This window comes from Rhamphochromis sp. 'chilingali' (genome assembly GCF_963969265.1).
Source record: "Rhamphochromis sp. 'chilingali' genome assembly, chromosome: 18".
NCBI lineage: Eukaryota > Metazoa > Chordata > Actinopteri > Cichliformes > Cichlidae > Rhamphochromis > Rhamphochromis sp. 'chilingali'.
The window spans coordinates 33,648,174-33,670,095 of record NC_137945.1 but is presented as its reverse complement, the minus strand read 5'-3'; the positions used below and the strand labels follow the sequence as shown (position 1 = coordinate 33,670,095).

Sequence of the window (21,922 nt, the reverse complement as noted above, 5' to 3'; positions counted from 1 at the left end):
CAGAAAGCAGTCTCTTCTTCATTACCTCAGCAGTGTGCATTTCCCAGATCAGATCCTCGCTGATGTTGACTCCCAAAAAGCGGAAGTCCACAACAGGCCCCTTGGTTTTTGCAGTGTACAGGAACAAGTTGTGTTTTCTACACCACACTGTCAGATGCTCCACCTCATCCCTGTAGGTGGTCTCATTGGCCAAAGGCAAGTGGAGTGTGGCCAGTGGGACAGAACAGCATGGAGAGCTGTGGCCACAGTAACATCAGTAGACCTATTATCTCTGTAGGCAAATTGGTATGGATTGAATGTGGTAGAAATGAAGAACATAATGTGGTTCCTGATGAGTACTTCATCACCACAGGAGTCAAAGCTACTGGCCTGTAGTCATTGAAACTGGTGATGGTTTGATTTTTGGCCAGAGGGACGATGACAGACAACTTCAAGCAGGGTTGGACAACCGACTAACAGAGGGACTGATTGAATATCCTCGCGAAGACCCCAGCCAGTTTGCCTGTACAGTCCTTCAGTACGTGAGATGCCGTCAGATCCAGCTGCCTTCCGAGGTTTGACGGCATGCAGCGTGCACCTCACATTGTGCTCCTCCACTGTGAGAATGGGACTTTTGATGGTATCAGGATAGGATCCAGCTGCCTCTTATGATCCCACCTCAAACCGGACAAAGTAGAGGGTCAGTTCCTCTGCCAGACCTGCTTGCTTTAATTGCTGTCCATGTGTTCTTCAATCTTTTTCTTGTAGTCTGACTTTGCCTCATGGATGCTTCTCTTCTGGTTGGCACAGGCTTTGATGTACAGAGCCGCGTCACCAGACTTGAAGGCGGTGTTCCTCTCCTTCAACAGGCTCTGGACCTCCCAGATCATCCAGGGCTTCTGGTTGGGATGGATTTAAATGTGTTTATCCTCTGTGACAATGTCTATGCAGTTGCTGATGTAGCATAGTACACTGTCACAAAACACTTCCAGGTCCAGGTGTTCTAAAATATCCCAGTATGTCTTGCTGAAACATTCCTACAACTGCTAAGAGGCTCCGTCTGGCCAAGTTTTGACTGTCTTTGTGCTATTTTTGTAGCAGTTTTGATGAGTGGGATACATTCCAGGATCAAAAACAGTAATGTGTGGTTAGACTTCCCCAGGTGTGGTAGTGGTTTAACCCTATAGCCCTGTTTGATGTCCACTGTGTTGTCTGTCAGTAACTGCTGGGATACTGGTGGGCAAAATAAACAGTGACACTTCCCTACCAAGACTTTTGGTGCCTGCTAAACTAGTTGTCAACAATTGCACCCATTTAGTCCAAGAATTTGGTGACTGAGACGCCGAACAGAATTTTATTGATCAGTCTCTGTCTCGCTTTGTCTGGCAATCATGTTCAAAAAAGGAGTGGCTGTAGCTCAGGAAGTAGAGGTTATCTAGTAATCACAAGGTTGGTAGTTCATTTCCTGGCTGCATCCATTGGAGCATAAATATTAGATAGAAAGCACATATTTATAACAACAACAAAAAAGCATATGAAGAAGTGCATGAGTGAATGGGGCAAGTTGCTTCGAGTGCTCAGGTAGAGTAAAAAAAGTGCCAAGTTAGAGCTAGAGCATTCTACCAAATTAGTCTCTTCCTTTTCAATGATCCTAGCACTCCCCTGGTTCTTGAAGGCTCTTGGCTTAGCACTCATAGCCCAAATATAGATTGGAACAATAATTGTATCTCTGGCTGGAGTCTCAGTAGTCACCAAAACTGTTTAAAGTTAGTTTGTGTTCCTAGCCTGTCTACCTGCCTGATCTGTCTTTTGTCCCTGGTGTATATCATGGGCTAGCTGACATTTTCAGTAAACACAGCTCTTTCTCTCTCTCCCTCCATACCGGCCATATGAGTGCTCTATTGATCTGCTTCCTGATGCTCTGTTGTTTTCAAGATGTGTGTACAGTCTCATAAAACATGAACGAGAGGCTTTGGAGAAAGTACCACAGACTCACTAGCTGCTCGTATAATCCGTCCCTATTCTCCGCCCGCTGGATTTCTTCTTTGTAGAAAAAAAAGAGGATAAATCAGATTTTCTTGATTTCCATGGTCTGAACATGGAGTCAGAATTTCAGAAGTACCCCCAAAACAGGATACAGCTTCAGCAATTCCTGGGGTTTGCAAACCTTTAGGGAACAGAGGAGCAGAACATTCACTGATTGCTGTGATTGAGTAAATGAACCTTGCCTAACTCCACTCTGCCAAACACCTCAGCTGATTCTCTTTTGCCAGTAGATTCAACCTAAGCATAACCACCAGCCAAAGGTGCTGATCATGCTGTGGATTAGGATATGATGTAGTAAAGAATGCCGGTCGAGGATAAGCTGCAAGTGGACAGAAGCCAGCATGGAGCCCCTGACCACAGAGGAGGGTGCAGCAATTTAACTGCTGAGAACTTTTTTTATATGATGTTTCATGTTTTCCCTTTAATGTTATTTTTTTTATTATAGGATTGGTGGGTCGCCTGGAGGCTCTCACTGGGAGGGGGAAATGCCATGGTTCCTCAGTCCTCAGTGCGTGTGTGTGTGTGAATGTATGGATGTCTGTTAGTTTGCATTGGGTGGGATGGGCCTCATCCCACGTTCCTGCCCTTTATCTCCACACAGCTGCTAGTGATCACTCACCTTTTCCTGGTATCTTGGTTTGGCTGCCAATAATTAAGAGAATGAACCCTTGGAAAAATGTGCCCCGTGGAAACATCACTAAGTTCTTATGCTTTGGGTTGGGCTTCAATCCTCACTTCAATAAACTTTCTGAACTGTCATGTGATGGAGTCCTGGTGGTTCCCTTGATACAGCTAGCATTTGCTGATGTACGCATGTTAACAATAAACGGAGATGATGCAAATAGTTTTCAAAAATCATTACATGAAATAACTTTTATGTATTATGTAATGTCGCAACTTTACTCATTTATGTATGGTTAATCAGGATTTTCAACATGGGCATCATGGCAGTGAGGTATGATTAGTGGTGTGGCTGTAGAAGGGAAATAAGTGCCCGCTCATGCAGGATGGCCAGGTGGTGCAGGTCTCCAGGTCTCAGATATCTTCCCTTGATCCAGGAGAGATATCCAGCGTTCAAGAAAGAATACAAGGTGGTAAAGGCAATCCCTGAGTCAACAGAACCTGGTTCCCAGAGGGTCTTTGGTAGGGGCATTTGTAGGTGGATATTAAGTGTGTACATTGGGGATGTTCACTGATATCCTGTAGTACCAGTGGAAATGAAGTACAAGGGCAGAAAGCACAGAATTGAGGCTGCTGCTAGCTCCCAAACGCTTGCCCTGTTTCTGGGAATAGATTGGCCAGGGTTTAATAAGTTGATGGGACAATGTATGGAGGTGTGTGGACGACAGACAGGGAAATATGGTATATGTGCTGCATGTGGGGGTGACACAAGGTTGTCCATACTGTGGAGAGGGAAGAGGAACCTGTAGAGCCTCTGATGGCTCCCGTAACACACTTCATGGAATAGTTTCCACTTGAGCTGTGTCATCCTGATTAAAATTTACTGTCAGTTGGTGCAGCCTGATGCACCACGAACCCACACACAGAATTCACCCAATCGGTGACTGTGACCTGTTGCACTACAGTGTACTGATTGTTAGCAGCATAACATGTTTTTCATTTGATACTTTGATGCATTTACTCTGCAGAGTGATTGTAGATGACTCCTCTCATGTCACATTTAACTCTTATTAAGCAGACCAGATGTACCAAATCAACAGTCTGAGTTTCAGTGGAGATTTTTAGATTCTGTCTCCTTCATTAATTTATTTCTTATGGAAATGGCAGATCAATATAGGATGAAACATTGCTGCCAGAATGTTGTTTGCATTATTTTAATGCAAATACATTTTGTAAATACAAAATGTTTTTAAATGATGATTGATTTATTCATGGAAAGAAGCTCAGGTATGCAAGCCTATGAGACTCTACGTGAAAAAGTGAAAATTGCTTGATATGCATCAGTGACACAACCAGTTATTAATTTGGGGGGGGGGGGGGGGGTGCTTTTTCATATAGGCCAGTTGTACAAACTGCTTTTTGCATTTACCTGTGTTATCTTTGTATAATATTATACATTTCTTTGGTGATCTGAAACATGTGTGATCAGCTACGGGACTTTTCACGGCACTGTACGATCCAGAACACTGTAGTAGAAGTTAGATCAAAGTGTCCTAACATTGGAATCATGCTCCACATGACTTGTATTTTTGCTTGGTATGCAGACTGAGTCAAATATGTTTTCTACACTAATACATACATCAGATACAGTGGATTTAAATGCATCAGCTTTTGCACACATTCCAACGTTCTACCAATGATGGTTGAAGACACTAGTCCCATTATCACTGTATTTAAAATCTAACACACATGCTTGATTTGATGTTCAGCATTTACCCAGGGTGTCATATATGATTGTATTTAAGTTCCTGACTTTATCTAAGTGGTATCTTTAAAAGTCACACAGCCTAACTCTTTAGATTTTTATAGCGTTTGTATAATCCAACATTGTGTCTTGACAGTTTTTACAACTCTTAAGGTTACCTTAGCATATTAAACTTCTCCTTTCCCCATTTGAGGCTGATGTTTGACTTCGGAGGTAATATTTCTTGATCACACAAGTCTTTAACTAAGACACCAACATTTATTCCTGTCCATTGATTTATAAACTTATTTCTTTTTTTAAACAACTAGCTTCAATTTCTTAAAGTGTGAAATTGTGATGAAGTATTTTAGCAGTGTGCTCTGTTGGGCAGTACCAACCTGTGAGGTGATGTACTTCTCCAGCGGACTCTCCCCTTGGCCTATGTTTAACATGGCTATATTGGGCCGCTGCTCCACTAGTGACTCCTCGCTCAGTAGTAACTTCCCTTTGAAGTTATGGACCACACACACCACCTACAAGCGCAAATTATAACACATCTTTAAATTAGTATGGTTCTATGGCCAATGTGGCACATACACACAGTACCAACAAAATATATAGTTGTTGCGTTCGTCTTTCTGATCCTCCCCAGTTGGTGTCTGGTCTTCTTTTCTGTGCATCTTTTAAGAAAAGTAATGGTCCACCATGCCTATGCTAGTTCCATTCCCTGCTTCAGAGAGTCCTGCATCCCAGGTTGCTGTCTCCACTGAGCCTCAGGTATTACCCCTGTTCTGTGGCGGTGTGTCCCCAGGACCTGAACCATTTTCCAGGGGGCAGGATTGCTGGAGGGGAGTTTTCCTCCAGGGTGATCTTGTGTTCGGCTGTTCTCCACACTTATTCCCCAACGATGCCAATGATGGCAGACAGTTGGTGTCGTAAACCACCGTCTCTGTTCAAAGATGGTCGCTCACAGTGGACATAGATGCTTCTTTCACTCCTCTTTCAAACCATCTGTCCTCTCTGTCCAAAATGTGAACATTGGCATCCTCGAAAGAGTGACCTTTGACCTTAAGATGCAGATGGACTGCCGAGTCTACCCGTGGAGATGGCTCTTCTATGTTGTGCCATGCGCTTGTGAAGTGGCTGTTTGGTCTCTCCAATGTAGAGGTCTGAGCATTCCTCAGTGCACTGCACAGCATATACTATGTTGTTAAGTTTGTGTTTAGGAGTTTTGTCTTTGGGATGAACCAGTTTGTGTCTGAGTGTGTTGCTGGGTCTGATGTACCTCGGAGTACCTCGTGCTTGGAGAAAACTCTCCTTTTTTCTGATACACCGGCTACATAGGGGATGACAATGTTGTTGCATTTGTCTTTCTTATCCTCCCTCACTGGTGTCTGATCTTCTTTTCTATGCTTCTTTGCTGACTTGATAAAAGCCCAGTTAGGATAACCGCATGTTTTAAGAGTTTCCTTTACATTCCTTCTTCTTCTTCCCTTCAGGCTTAGAGGGAACATGTTCTGCCCGGTGGTGTAGGGTCCTGATTACTGAAAGGAGGTAGTGTTCCAGAGGGTGGTGGGAGTCAAAGAGGAGGTACTGGTCCATGTGTGTGGGCTTTCTGACCTACCATTCATTAGCTCAAGCATCAAACAACATGTATGCTTTAAAAGCATCAATGTAAGAGAAACCTAAGGTAAGATAAACCTTTATAAGTCCCACATGTGGGAAATTTGTTATATATCAGCTCCTTTCTGACAGCATGGTGGAAGTTTCTAAAAATGACGGAGTCTCCATTAATCCCACACAAATGTACACCCATTTGAAACAACCCTGATATACTACAAACACTAATATGTTTAACTTTCCAGATTGGAGTTGTAAAGGAATTAAATATATTTGAAGGAACAGACTTTATTCCATTTGACAGACTAGTTATTTATTTTTATTGCATTCACAAACTCCAATCAGCCTTTTATGGCTGAGGAGTAATAAAAAACTTTCTTAAATCAGTTATTTCAATCAGTTTACAGTACACATGAGCTTTGGGTATGAGTCTCACCAGGAAAGTGGCAATGGCAGTGCCAATGATAAAGCCAGCGATGACATCTGACCAGTGGTTGCGGTATTCAGCCACACGGTTCAAACCAGTGAGGAAGGCCAGACACATTAGCCCGAGAGACAACACTGGCTTAGCCAGACGAGTGCCTTTTGCCTGCACGGTATACGTCACATACATCTGCAGGGAAAGAGACATACAAGGACAGAGAGAAGCAAGCATTAAATCATCAGAAATGTCTTGTAACATCACTGGCTTCACTCCATTCTATATTATCCCAAAATGCAGCTAAACATGGAACAAAAAGTACGGAAGTTTGTATTTGGTTGATCATTTCTTTCTTGTAAGAACTTTTTTTTCACAGTAAAGCATACTTGTGGGAAAGCCTGTATATTTCCTCTTAGTGGGTGGTTGAGTATGTGTGCTGCACCCATGAAAAACTTGCCAAATCTGCCAATGCCAAACAGCTTATTCTGTTACTGACTCTTGTTTGATGTTGTTTATTGGATTAGCTGATTGAAGTCTGAAGAAACAAGTCATACTGGCAATTTAACAATCTATCCATTTAACAAACAAAAGCCTGAGTAGTATGTGGAAGAAACACTCACGTGGCATCCTATTCTTCAATCAGGATTTATGGCAAGTTGGCTAGGAGAAACTCAAAACGAGTCAATAGCAGTATCAGGTGTTTGGCATTGCCACAGAAGATTTGGCAAGTTTTTCATGGGCACAAACAACATAATTTATTTAAAACCTACAAATGCATTTTTTCTGACAGATGTAGCACCATTAAGGGGAAATAAACAGGCTTTCCATGAGATTTATTTACAACAAAGAAACTACAGAACAAAAAAGTTTATATTTCTGTCAGTATTTGAAAACAAACTTAATAAAAAGCATACTAAATCAGATTCTTTACTTTTAAAGTTGTCTGTAGGTAAATATTTGCTCAAAATGAAGAATGGATGGATGGAAGTTGAAAGTGAATCACGAGCTGTTTGCATCCATCCTGTTATTTACTGCCATCCTGGATCTTCTTTGAAAGCTAGGTCGACAACCAGCCAAGGCAGCTTTTGTGTGATTGTTCAGTACACTTTTATGCTTATGTTAGTGCTGTCAGCGTTAATCTCGTTAAAATTAGGTTCACGCCATAATCGCATTAACGCGGCAAATCTCCATTAGCCAATTACCGCAGATCACCCTGTGCGAGGGGCTGCACGGCGCTAACGAGCTAACCACGCTAATGCGTTGATGCCATGCAGCCCCACATAGCCCCCCAAACATAAAATGCTATGTACAGATATGTAAATGGTAAATGGCCTGTATTTGTATAGCGCTTTACTAGTCCCTAAGGACCCCAAAGCGCTTTACACAACCAGTCATCCACCCATTCACACACACATTCACACACTGGTGATGGCAGCCACCCTGGGGCACATTGACAGAGGCGAGGCTGCCGGACACTGGCGCCACCAGACCAGACGTTGGCAGATGTGTAAAAATAAGTCAGTTGTTTGGTGGTGGCTATGGCGGAGCTTCCACAGAGGCCAGCAGGTGGATGAGGGAAGGGGAGGCAGGAGGGGGAGGCAGGAGGAGGAGACACCCGAGGTCCGAGTGTCAGGTGAACTGAACTTCAGGTAAGAAGTTATGACCTGCAGTCTATCTGGGTCAGATATAAACCAAGTTTAGGTGGAGTTTATTTTCGTTGTGCTGACTTTTTACAGTCAGTTACAATAACTCGTACTCCGTACTAGCTAGCATGACGGAGTTTCTATACAGCTGGGTGGTGCTATGATGTTACTGATAGTGAACTTTATTTTATTCATAAGGTTACCCAGATAGCAAGGAGACATTGAACTGATGTTTATTTTTAGTTATTCGTTATTTGAAGGTTGACGTATGTATGATATTACTAAAGCTGACTTAAAAAGAAGGAGAAAAGCATAAATTTCACATAAATTTCAAAGCATAAATACCAACGCTGAACAAAGAAAACATTTTCATGTCATACCCTACCTGGAACTTATCTAGAATATCATGTTTTTCCTCTTTTTATTGACATTGTGCTTTTTTTTTTTTCATTTTCTCAATTCAGATCAGTGTCTTCAAATTATTGTTAGTTTTTAACCATTTTTGTGTGATGTTGTAAATTTTACTATAACTTAAGGCAAAATAAGCAAAAAACACAATGCAGTTCAATACTAATGTTTTGTTTTGTTTTCTTTCAGACCTTTCAAACCTTTTATTTTGGAGGTTGCTCATCATCAGAGTCAGTTACAGACTCTGATGATGAGCAACCTCCAAAATAAAAGGTTTCCCCAGGCACCATGTGTGAAAGTACCACGTAATAATGTAATGTTTAGTGTGTGTGTGTGTGTGTGTGTGTGTGTGTGTATATATATGTGTGTGTGAGAACAGGAACCTTTGTAGACGAGTTGTATGTAATCTTTAATTTTATGTTTTTTTTCTAAACAGCCTCCACCACTCTGCAGTCTGCCCCCCAACCCACTACTAGTAAACATCCTGATGCCTTGGCCAGCTACCGGCTCCTTTCGCCAACCTACACAGCTATGCAACCTCCCCAGCAAATACAGGGAGTGCAGAATTATCAGGCAAGTTGTATTTTTGAGGAATAATTTTATTATTGAACAACAACCATGTTCTCAATGAACCCAAAAAAACTCATTAATATCAAAGCTGAATGTTCTTGGAAGTAGTCTTTAGTTTGTTTTTAGTTTTAGCTATTTTAGGGGGATATCTGTGTGCAGGTGACTATTACTGTGCATAATTATTAGGCAACTTAACAAAAAACAAATATATACCCATTTCAATTATTTATTTTTACCAGTGAAACCAATATAACATCTCCACATTCACAAATATACATTTCTGACATTCAAAAACAAAACTAAAACAAATCAGCGACCAATATAGCCACCTTTCTTTGCAAGGACACTCAAAAGCCTGCCATCCATGGATTCTGTCAGTGTTTTGATCTGTTCACCATCAACATTGCATGCAGCAGCAACCACAGCCTCCCAGACACTGTTCAGAGAGGTGTACTGTTTTCCCTCCTTGTAAATCTCACATTTGATGATGGACCACAGGTTCTCAATGGGGTTCAGATCAGGTGAACAAGGAGGCCATGTCATTAGTTTTTCTTCTTTTATACCCTTTCTTGCCAGCCACGCTGTGGAGTACTTGGACGCGTGTGATGGAGCATTGTCCTGCATGAAAATCATGTTTTTCTTGAAGGATGCAAACTTCTTCCTGTACCACTGCTTGAAGAAGGTGTCTTCCAGAAACTGGCAGTAGGACTGGGAGTTGAGCTTGACTCCATCCTCAACCCGAAAAGGCCCCACAAGCTCATCTTTGATGATACCAGCCCAAACCAGTACTCCACCTCCACCTTGCTGGCGTCTGAGTTGGATTGGAGCTCTCTGCCCTTTACCAATCCAGCCACGGGCCCATCCATCTGGCCCATCAAGACTCACTCTCATTTCATCAGTCCATAAAACCTTAGAAAAACCAGTCTTGAGATATTTCTTGGCCCAGTCTTGACGTTTCAGCTTGTGTGTCTTGTTCAGTGGTGGTCGTCTTTCAGCCTTTCTTACCTTGGCCATGTCTCTGAGTATTGCACACCTTGTGCTTTTGGGCACTCCAGTGATGTTGCAGCTCTGAAATATGGCCAAACTGGTGGCAAGTGGTATCTTGGCAGCTGCACGCTTGACTTTTCTCAGTTCATGGGCAGTTATTTTGCGCCTTGGTTTTTCCACACGCTTCTTGCGACCCTGTTGACTATTTTGAATGAAACGCTTGATTGTTCGATGATCACGCTTCAGAAGCTTTGCAATTTTGAGACTGCTGCATCCCTCTGCAAGATATCTCACTATTTTTGACTTTTCTGAGCCTGTCAAGTCCTTCTTTTGACCCATTTTGCCAAAGGAAAGGATGTTGCCTAATAATTATGCACACCTGATATATGGTGTTGATGTCATTAGACCACACCCCTTCTCATTACAGAGATGCACATCACCTAATATGCTTAATTGGTAGTAGGCTTTCGAGCCTATACAGCTTGGAGTAAGACAACATGCATGAAGAGGATGATGTGGACAAAATACTCATTTGCCTAATAATTCTGCACTCCCTGTAGTCTGCGTTCAGTGCCTTCTCTAACGACGGTATGCTTTGAAACAATGAGCTGCATCACAATTTCATTGTAATCTTAACTTCAAAACACTAATTTATGCTATTAAATATCATATTTAGCTTTTTTAGATTCCAGAGAGTCTGAGGCAAATTCTAAAATATTCTACTTTGAGATTTTATATAGGATTTCATTTGTATGTTAAAAGGCTAAATTGTAAACAGTTTTAACAGATTGAACTACTTAAACCTGAATGCAAAATGTGAAGCCATCACTTATGGATATAGTTGTTTTTCTCATCACAATGCTTATCCAGTTTATCACAAGCCAGTATTCTTTGTGTTATTGTTCTTTTGAACAGATTCAGCCTTCCAAAAACGTATAATCATGATAACAGAGCTGATCAGAGAAGTCGGGACCCTCCGTGAAGAGTTCAGAGCCTTTGGTTAATCCTGCAGCACTGAACCTGTTGATGCTGGGGTATTGCCTCTGGATTAGCCTTTTAACATAGATGAGATGAACTGCAATGACCGGAGGTGAATAAAGCAATGGTAAGTTCTTAAAGGTTCTGGGAAATTTGTAACCCAGAACTTTAGAGATTATCAAATTCGGTTAAACTGCATAAAAATGGCCTTCTCCTGTATGTTCTGCTTGAATATACAACAGCAGGCTATCGTTGGAAGATCCAATAAATAGGAATAGAAATGCATTTCACTGCAAATAGTTTGGTTTATTCATTTGATCTCTAGAAAATTAGGCTTTGAGCCTTTCAGCTAATGGCTCTTTGAGAATCAAAGTGAGGCAGCAGTCTGCTGATTTCTGCCTTGTGACTTTCATATTAATCAGCCTAGTAGTTTAGATGCTTTCTCCCTGCTGAAGACAATTGACAAGAGGTTATTCATATTTAAGATCTAACTTGGCCTATTGTTCTTCTTCTTTTTGTTTGTTTGTGTCCTAGATGACCTGACTCAGCAGGTTGGGGGGGGGGGTGCAGAATGCCTGATATCCAGCTCGATCCCAGAGTAAGCTTAAAAAAAAAGTGTCCTGTAACCAATACATGTAACAAAGAAGCTTTTTTAAATATAATAAATTACTTTGTTATTGATACAGAGATGTCTGTCATTTTTTTTATTATTACATAATGCCAGATGCTTCATATTATATGGATATTATTATGGACATCAGCATATAATGGTTTCCTATTTGTGGATCATACACATGTCTTTTTTGCAGGTTTAAGTATTGATTGTAATTTGCAGCCGTTTAGTATTGATACAAATACCTGTTAAGTACTGATTTTTAATCATGACGTTATTGTTGTTGCAATAGTAACCAAGGGTGCAGTGATTCAATATCAGAATCTGACACTGTTTCAACATTAACAGTGTTTGAAAATTTGGCGTCGAATCAATGTCAGCGTTCAACATTGATTCAATATTGGGTAGTTGATTGATTGGGTAGTTCGTAGAGTTGCCAACCGTCCCGTAAAAAGCGGAATCGTCCCGCGTTCAGAGAAAATATTACGCATTTCGTATTGAGCTGAAAAGGAACATAGTTTGTCTCGGACTTCAGCTACAATGGAAAAAGACACAAAGCTGGAGTTATTCTGTCGTTACGCTGTCAGCTGCTTCTCCTCTCATTCTCTCTCCCTCCCTCTCCAGTTTCTTCTTCAATCATGAAACTGAAAGAGGAAAACAGTGCAGGTCGCGCTAAACAACAGCAGCACATTTAAGCTTGATCAGCTGTTGTTAGAATTTATTTAATATTAATTTCTAGTATCAGCTGATGTTTGCTGGAGCCTCAGCTGTAAAGCTGCTGGTCATGATGTTGGTTTGGATATGTGGTGAGAGGGAAACATGAAGATGAAACCAGGAGATGTCCTTACTGGATCATCAGAGCTGAACAGGTGATGGAGAAACAGGTTTACCTTTTAGGTGACATGAATGAGTTGAAGGGAAGTTATGAACTGTTTCTGAGAGACAAATAACACCAGGATCCTTTTCTAAGTAGCTGACAGCTGGTAACTGTGCAGGGGCGGGTCTAGCAAAGTTTAGCCAGGGGGCCAGGTAGGGCATTAACAGGGAGAGGGGGGGCACAAAGACATACTTTCTTATTCTCATTTAAAATGTCTAGGTTTTAATAAATAATTATCTGAATCTTACAACCAAAGTTTTTATCTGATGTAATATATATAGAAATCATACATATACCAACAAGACTGTACATCACTGTCACCACAGCGTTTGTTTTCATTCAAAGGCTTTATGGCTTTAATACCTGGGGGGCCGGTCTCTAGTCAAAATGCCCGGGCCGATGTTTTGTCCCAGTCCAGCCCTGGGCACGACACGCAGTGAATTAATCTGAGTGTCATGTTTCGGCTGTGTACAGGCAGGAGAAGGACCCAAACACAAAACTTACCACGCAGGAATAAAACTCAAAAAGCTGCTTTGTTGCAGAATGGCACAAAAATATAACAAAACTAAACTGGGGCACGGATAAACTGACACACAGGGAAACGCAGCCATGAGGGAGACTACGACACTGACAAAGAGAAACACAGGGCTTAAATACACAGAGGGATAACGAGGGAATGAGACACAGAAGGAGAGCACAGCTGGGAGAAATCAGGCTGGACGAGACAAGGGAAGCAAAACTAGAGACACTGACATGTGACATGGACCTTCAAAGTAAAGCAGGAAACACACAGACTGAACTCTAAACATGCAAACTTAACAGCAACTGAGAAGACAGAACATAGGGACCAGAAACATGGTACAAAAGGTCACAGTAGACACAACATTGAACACAGGGAAGCCATATTACAAAGCCAAAGAACTAAACCTATGATAACCATAACTGAAATCTAGGGAAACAAGAAACAGTACAACAAAGGACTCAAAACATAATCCATAATATAAAAACACGAGATCTCTTCAAAATAAAACAGGAAACATGAGAGGCAGACATGACAACATAAGACAACAGACATGAAACACACGAAGGGCAAGGGAGACTTCACAGGGGTTGAAAACACAAGGGGGAGCTAATAAGCAAATGAACATAGGAAACCTAATAAGCTTAAACATACTATAAACATCAAAAGAACTAAAACTCAAAACACTGGGTCATAAGACCCAGGATCGTGACACTGAGAAGGTGCATTAAAAAATAAATGGCCGGGCCAGCGGTGCACATCGCAAATTAGCTCGCATACACATTAATTATACTGCTTCTTAATGATGGTATGTTAGCTAACAACCCCGACTACCAGATTCAGCTTGCAATTGGCTAAAAATAACTTAGCCTACCAGTGAGAGGGACGTTGCTAGCTGGCAGTCTTTTCAAGCAATGTTGAAATTTCCACATTCCAACACTTCAAATGCTTCAGGAGCTGTTCGCTCAGCGCAGCACCGTGGAAATACACGGATACATCCGTAGACTCGAGACAGAATTCACAATGTGTTTTCAGGACTTTCAGGTGTATGGACCAATGTCTTCTTTTTGCCTCAGACAGTCAGAAATATTATAATTCAGATCATGCATCAGTACATTTCCATATTTTTATATCTATAAAAACGAAAGCTGACACTTGTGAGACTTTATCAAAAGTGTGAGCATCACAGCAGAGGCCTTTGTGTCAAAGTAACTGAGGATAAAACACAGAAAAACATGAAGCCGATTTTCCTGGCCTGGGATTTATAAAAATTTTCTGCAGTAGATCAAAAACAAAAGAAAACCATTAATCAACATATGAACATAACCTGATGCTGCTGAAGTGAAGCAGCGCTAAGTTACAGAAGTTTGATTAGAGACACAGCTGAGCGTTTTGCAATTTTGCATAATTTTAAAAAGTTTACATTTGTTTAGAAGCCTATTGAACAGCAGAAATTACGTTTTCTTTTCGGAAGTAAGTAAAAGGAAAAAAAACAGCGGCCGACAGCCTGTAAACAACAGTAGACTTGTGCGTAACAAGCAAGCGAATAATGCAGAAAACAGATTTTTAGACAGGAAACTGTTCTTGAAGTACACAGAAGGAGAGAGAGAGAGCTGTGCATGAAGTGTGATTTTATTGTGGTGGAAGCAAAACAGTAAAAGTCAGAGTGAGTCCATGACGATGTTTATGTGAAGCTTAGTTTGGATCTTCTTTTGCTGCTGATTCAGTCAATATTGTTTGGAGAGAGATAAAACTAACAGCTTTAGGAAGCCGCAAAAAAAGGGCGTAAACACAAAGCGCGGACCCGCCGACGCATCAGAATCAGTGAGCTATTGGCTTTCAGCCCCGACCGTGTCCGTGCCGTCGTTGAGAAAGTCACATCTCACTGATTCTGATCCGTCGGCGGGTCCGCGCTTTGTGTTTACATCTTTGTGCAGAATCCGTGTTCCTGCTCTCATTTACTGTTTTAGCTGTTTGCTGGTTGTTGAAATTTTGTGAGGTTTAACCTGAGATTCTGGTGTTTCAGGCAAAATAAATGTATATTAAAAAATCTATTCAAGATTGTAATGAACGGATATCACGTTATCCAAGCTAGAATAGATTTTAATCGATAAATCGATAATCAAAACCCAGCCCTATGTATATCAAGTTAAGAAATAAATAATCCAAACTCTTCTTGAAATGGTGGAATGCAGAAAGGTGAAGGTGGAAGAAAAAGGAAACATGTTTGCATGGTACGAAATGAAATGGGTTCATTTGATCTAGTTCAACAGCAGAATCATTAAGACTTTAGTTGGAGAATTGCGTAAGCAGTGCACGTGTCACTGTCCTGGGTCTTGGACCCGGGATTTAGACTTGTTTTTTTCTTTGTTTGTTTTGGGGCTTTTGGGGACTTTGATCTCATGTTTATTTGATGTTCTCTTTTGTTATTAGTTGTTGGGTTTTTTTTTTTTTAATGTTCACTTTTTTGTTCTTAATGATCTTTGTGTTAAATGGTAAATGGCCTGTATTTGTATAGCGCTTTGTGTTCATACCTAAATACTAAGAGCTCATCAGAGAGTCCTCATTAGGATAGGGATTCGTGTTATTGAGATTATTATTATGAGACAGAGTATTATGAAAGTAATGTTACAACTAGTGTAACATTACTTTCTCCCGGGAGTACTTAAGTAACGTAACGCATTACTTTTAAGAAAAGTGTTTTGTGTAATATGTGTAATAATTACTTTTTTTGAGTAATGACTTCAAAACTTATGAGAACCCAGTGAGAATAAAAAAGTGAAATAGATAATGGAATTGGAATCGCTGAATTCTTATCATGTGGATGTGGATTATTATTAAATATTAGGTCTCTCTCCTCCAAGTCTCTGTTAGTACATGACTTAATAATTGATCAACAAATTGATTTACTCTGCCTTACAGAAACCTGGTTGCAGCAGGATGATTATGTTAGTTTAAATGAATCAACACCCCCGAGTCATTCTAACTACCAGAAATCTCGAAGCACAGGCCGAGGGGGCGGTGTGGCAGCAATTTCTCACACCAGCCTATAAATCAACCAAAGACCCAGACAGACTTTTAATTCATTTGAAAGCCTGATGCTTAGCCTTGTCCACTCCTCTCAAAATGTAAAAAAAACCCACCCACCACTTTAATCACACTCTAGATCTTGTTTTATCATATGCCATAGAAACTGAACATTTAACAGTGTTTCCTGAAAACCCTCTCCTGTCTGATCATTTCCTGATAACATTTACATTTACAATAATTGATTACACAGCAGTGGAGAGTAGACTTTATCACAGTAGATGTCTTTCTGAAAGCGCTGTAACTAAGTTTAAGAATATAATCCACCCACTGTTATCATCTTCAATGCCCTGTACCAACATAGAGCAGAGCAGCTATCTGAACGCTACCCCAACAGAGGTCGATTATCTTGTTAATAATTTCACCTCCTCACTACGTACGACTCTGGATACTGTAGCTCCTGTGAAAACTAAGGTCTCTAATCAGAAGTATTTGACTCCGTGGTATAATTCTCAAACACGTACCCTAAAGCAGATGACTTGTAATCTGGAGAGGAAATGGCGTGTCACAAATTTAGAGGATCATCATTTAGCCTGGAGAAATAGTTTGCTGCTTTATAAGAAAGCCCTCCGCAAAGCCAGAACATCTTACTATTCATCACTGATTGAAGAAAATAAGAACAACCCCAGGTTTCTCTTCAGCACTGTAGCCAGGCTGACAAAAAGTCAGAGCTCTTTTGAGCCAACCATCCCTTTAACGTTAACTAGTAATGACTTCATGAACTTCTTCACAAATAAAATTTTTATCATTAGAGAAAAAATTACCAGTAATCATCCCACAGATGTAATATTATCTACAGCTACTCTTAGTACCATTGATGTTAAGTTAGACTCTTTTTCTCCAATTGATCTTTCTGAGTTAACTTCAATAATTACTTCCTCCAAACCATCAACGTGTCTTTTAGACCCCATTCCTACAAAACTGCTCAAAGAAGTCCTGCCATTAATTAATTCTTCGATCTTAAATATGATCAACCTATCTCTAATGATCAGCTATGTACCACAGGCCTTCAAGCTGGCTGTAGTTAAACCTTTACTCAAAAAGCATCTCTAGACCCAGCAGTCTTAGCTAATTATAGGCCAATCTCCAACCTTCCTTTCATATCAAAAATCCTTGAAAGAGTAGTTGTCAAACAGCTAACAGATCATCTGCAGAGGAATGGTTTATTTGAAGAGTTTCAGTCAGGTTTCAGAGCTCATCACAGCACAGAAACAGCTTTAGTGAAGGTTACAAATGATCTTCTTATGGCCTCTGACAGTGGACTCATCTCTGTGCTTGTCCTGCTAGACCTTAGTGCAGCGTTCGATACTGTCGACCATAATATCCTATTAGAGCGATTAGAACATGCTGTAGGTATTACAGGTACTGCGCTGCAGTGGTTTGTATCATATCTATCTAATAGACTCCAGTTTGTGCATGTAAATGGAGAGTCCTCTTCACACACTGAGGTTAATTATGGAGTTCCACAGGGTTCAGTGCTAGGACCAATTCTGTTTACATTATACATGCTTCCCTTAGGCAGTATCATTAGAAGACATAGCATACATTTACACTGCTATGCAGATGACACCCAGCTCTATCTGTCCATGAAGCCAGATAACACACACCAATTAGTTAAACTGCAGGAATGTCTTAAAGACATAAAGACCTGGATGGCCGCTAACTTCATGCTTCTTAATTCAGATAAAACTGAGGTTATTGTACTCGGCCCTGAAAAGCTTAGAAATATGGTATCTAACCAGATCCTTACTCTGGATGGCATTACCTTGGCCTCCAGTAACACTGTGAGGAACCTTGGAGTCATTTTTGACCAGGACATGTCCTTCAATGCACATATCAAACAAATATGTAAGACTGCTTTCTTCCATTTGCGCAACATCTCTAAAATTAGAAATATCCTGTCTCAGAGTGACACTGAAAAACTAGTTCATGCATTTATTACTTCCAGGCTGGACGACTGTAATTCATTATTATCAGGATGTCCAAAAAACTCACTGAAAAGCCTTCAGCTAATCCAAAATGCTGCAGCAAGAGTCCTGACAGGGACTAGAAAGAGAGAGCATATTTCTCCTGTTTTGGCTTCCCTTCATTGGCTTCCTGTTAAATCCAGAATTGAATTCAAAATCCTGCTCCTCACATACAAGGTCTTAAATAATCAGGCCCCATCTTATCTCAATGACCTTGTAGTACCATATCACCCTATTAGAGCACTTCGCTCTCGCTCTGCACGCCTACTTGTTGTTCCTAGAGTATTTAAAAGTAGAATTGGAGGCAGAGCCTTCAGTTTTCAGGCCCCTCTTCTGTCGAACCAGCTTCCAGTTTGGATTCAGGAGACAGACACTATCTCTACTTTCAAGATTAGGCTTCAAATTTTCCTGTTTGCTAAAGCATATAGTTAGGGCTGGACCAGGTGACCCTGGATCCTCCCTTAGCTATGCTGCAATAGACATAGGCTGCCGGGGGATTCCCATGATGCATTGAGTTTTTCCTTTCCAGTCACCTTTCTCACTCACTATGTATTAACAGACCTCTCTGCATTGAATCATACCTGTTATTAACCTCTGTCTCTCTTCCACAGCATGTCTTTTATCCTGTCTTCCTTCTCTCACCCCAACCGGTTGCAGCAGATGGCCGCCCCTCCCTGAGCCTGGTTCTGCCGGAGGTTTCTTCCTGTTAAAAGGGAGTTTTTCCTTCCCACTGTTGCCAAAGTGCTTGCTCATAGGGGGTCATATGATTGTTGGGTTTTTTTCTCTGTATCTATGAAGCGCCTTGAGGCGACTTATGTTGTGATTTGGCGCTATATAAATAAAATTGAATTGAATTGAATTGGGGGATTCCCATGATGCATTGAGTGTTTCTTATTCACTCACTATGTATTAACAGACCTCTCTGCATTGAATCATACCTGTTATTAATCTCTGTCTCTCTTCCACAACATATCTTTTATCCTGTCTTCCTTCTCTCACCCCAACCAATCACAGCAGATGGCCCCGCCCCTCCCTGAGCCTGGTTCTGCCGGAGGTTTCTTCCTGTTAAAAGCGAGTTTTTCCTTCCCACTGTCGCCAAAGTGCTGCTCATAGGGGGTCATATGATTGTTGGGTTTTCTCTGTATGTATTATTATAGGGTCTACCTTACAATATAATGTGCCTTTGGGTGACTGTTTTTGTGATTTGGTGCTGTTTAAATAAATTGAATTAATTCCCATTGGTAATTTTGAGTCTTAATCTACATACGTACTGGAAGTGATAGACAGTGATGTAGTGATGAAAGACCATAGAAAGAGAATGATGTTCCACGACTTCCGAAGACTGTGTGGAAAAAAACATGGGTGACGGGAAGTGGGTGGGGTACTGTCAATGAAAGTGAGGACTATAGGTGATTTACATATGACCTGGTGATAAATACATAGACCGTTACCTAAGCAACCTGAGCCTGAAAGTGACAAACTATAACCTTCACCACAATGGTGAAATGCATACAGAGTTTTAGTGTTTAGTTTCAATCCCTGTTTATTTTAAATTAATTTTCTGGTTAGGGGTTATTTTCACATTTATTTCTATATTTATTTTGCTTGTGTAGTGGTGTTATCATGGAGATAACTGAGGGCAAGGCTGGACAGAGGGTTGCTGGGAATGAGGCTGAAGCTTGTGGCTATGATTGACATGGTAGAGATTGTGGGCGACACTGAGTTTTGCTTTCTCTCATAATGCTGTTGAGCTAGTTCAGCTTTTGAACCTTAACACAGTTTGTGTGTGGTTGTGGTGTTTTTTTAGTTAGTTCGTTTTTTTTATCGAGTTTGAGGGTATTGAGGTCTTGTCTCTGTGTTACTAAGTTACTGTAGTGGCTTCCCAATTCCTGCTGCATCCTTCAAAGGATCTGAAGACTGCAAAGGCCCAAACTAAGGGGCTGTTAAATGGGATTGTCCAGCCTTCAATTCAATGCTCCAGTTGCCTAGCAACTGCTAAACTATCAGCTAGAGACATTTTTAACAGCATCATTTTACAGAGATGAGGTGAAAAATCTTCTATCTTCTAATTCGCTTTACTTTTACTGGGGTAAACTGCTATGTTTCATGGGTATGTGATGTATCTACTGCTACGAGACCATGACCCTATAAAAACAAGATTGTTAGGCTGTGTACCTTTAGCTGAAAGACAGTTTGTGTTCTGCTCTCCGCGTGAGAGGATGAAAATGTTTGAGAGGTGTTGTAAACCACAGTGCCACCTTCTGGTGTTAAGAATGTGCAATCAGTTGTAGTCAGTGGTATGGAAGACAACATTGTGTGACTAGCTTGTTCCTCTGTGAATTAGTATTTTACATTGTTGCCTTGTAAACAATCTGTCTGAGAGTATTCTTTGGTATACCTAGTATTTTAAATGTTATTAAACTAACATTTTTAGTTTGTTAAAATTTAATTGAAGCCTAAATAACTGATATTTGGGGTACAATGACTGTATTTTTTTGTCATTCAAGTCAAAGTATTTTGGCTTTAGATCAATTGGAGACTGTTAATGTTAATACGGATCTTTGCAACAATTAGTTATGAGAAGCGTCAAGAAAGTCAAGAAAAGTTACGCCTTGTTTTTATTGGACAAGTGTGAAGTGTCTGACTTTGAAGATGGAAACTGGCTGCAAGAACAGAGCAGTTAGCCAGTGTGGTTCATGCTTATTTCACATTAAGAATATAAACATGATGGCAAGGCCTACACTGAAGATAATATATGAAATATATTTCATAAAAAATTACAAGTGGTGAAATGTCATTCACTGATGCATCACAGCCTACTCTCACAGAAGTCAGTCATCTTAATAATTTTACCTCCTCACTATGTACGACTCTGGATACTTTAGTTCCTGTGAAAAATGAGGCCTCAAATCAGAAGTACTTGACTCCCTGGTATAACTGTCAAAATGCCCACTGAGATAACTCATCGGCTCGAGAGGAAATGGCGTGTCACAAATTTAGAGGATCATCATTTAGCCTGGAGAAATAGTTTGCTGCTTTATAAGAAAGCCCTCCACAAAGCCAGAACATCTTACTATTCATCACTGATTGAAGAAAATAAGAACAACCCCAGGTTTCTCTTCAGCTCTGTAGCCAGGCTGACAAACAGTCAGAGCTCTGTTGAGCCAACCATCCCTTTAACGTTAACTAGTAATGACTTCATGAACTTCTTCACAAATAAAATTTTAATCATTAGAGAAAAAATTACCAGTAATCATCCCACAGATGTAATATTATCTACAGCTACTCTTAGTACCATTGATGTTAAGTTAGACTCTTTTTCTCCAATTGATCTTTCTGAGTTAACTTCAATAATTACTTCCTCCAAACCATCAACGTGTCTTTTAGACCCCATTCCTACAAAACTGCTCAAAGAAGTCCTGCCATTAATTAATGCTTCAGTCACGATCATGATTGAAGCTGTAGTTAACTACAAAATCCACTTCTTACTTCACCACATGTTGTGTCTCCATTGTCTGTGAAAAATATCGCTGGAATTTGAAAGAAGAAGGAACACTTAGGGCCTTATTTGCTAAAGTCGACAGCAGCACAAAACCTGCTTTAGATGTAAAAAAAAATGCTGGATTTATTAAAGAGGCACAGTATTAGTTTGGCGACTGACAGTTGTGAACATATGTGACATATGTATTTGTAAGTTTCACTATCATTTAAATGAGTCACACACATGTAAATGACAAAGTCTGTAAGACACAATTTACTGCAAATCGCATGAAATCCAAGTTTTATGCCTCTTGTGTTTTTGATAGTTGAAAATAAACTGTCCTATTAGCAAGAAGGGAAG

At 40.5% G+C, this 21,922-nt stretch overlaps 1 protein-coding gene across 1 annotated transcript in view; it reads right to left on the bottom strand.

Moving 5' to 3' along the window:
- The window catches only part of plppr5b (phospholipid phosphatase related 5b), a 130,072-nt gene that overhangs the window by 18,052 nt on the left and 90,098 nt on the right, over window positions 1–21,922 (bottom strand). Inside the window, exons 6-7 of the mRNA XM_080864863.1 lie at window positions 6,447–6,623; window positions 4,789–4,923 (exon numbers count right to left, since the gene is read on the bottom strand). Coding sequence (XP_080720989.1) covers window positions 4,789–4,923; window positions 6,447–6,623 — 312 coding nt within the window. The remainder of the gene's footprint in view (window positions 1–4,788; window positions 4,924–6,446; window positions 6,624–21,922) is intronic.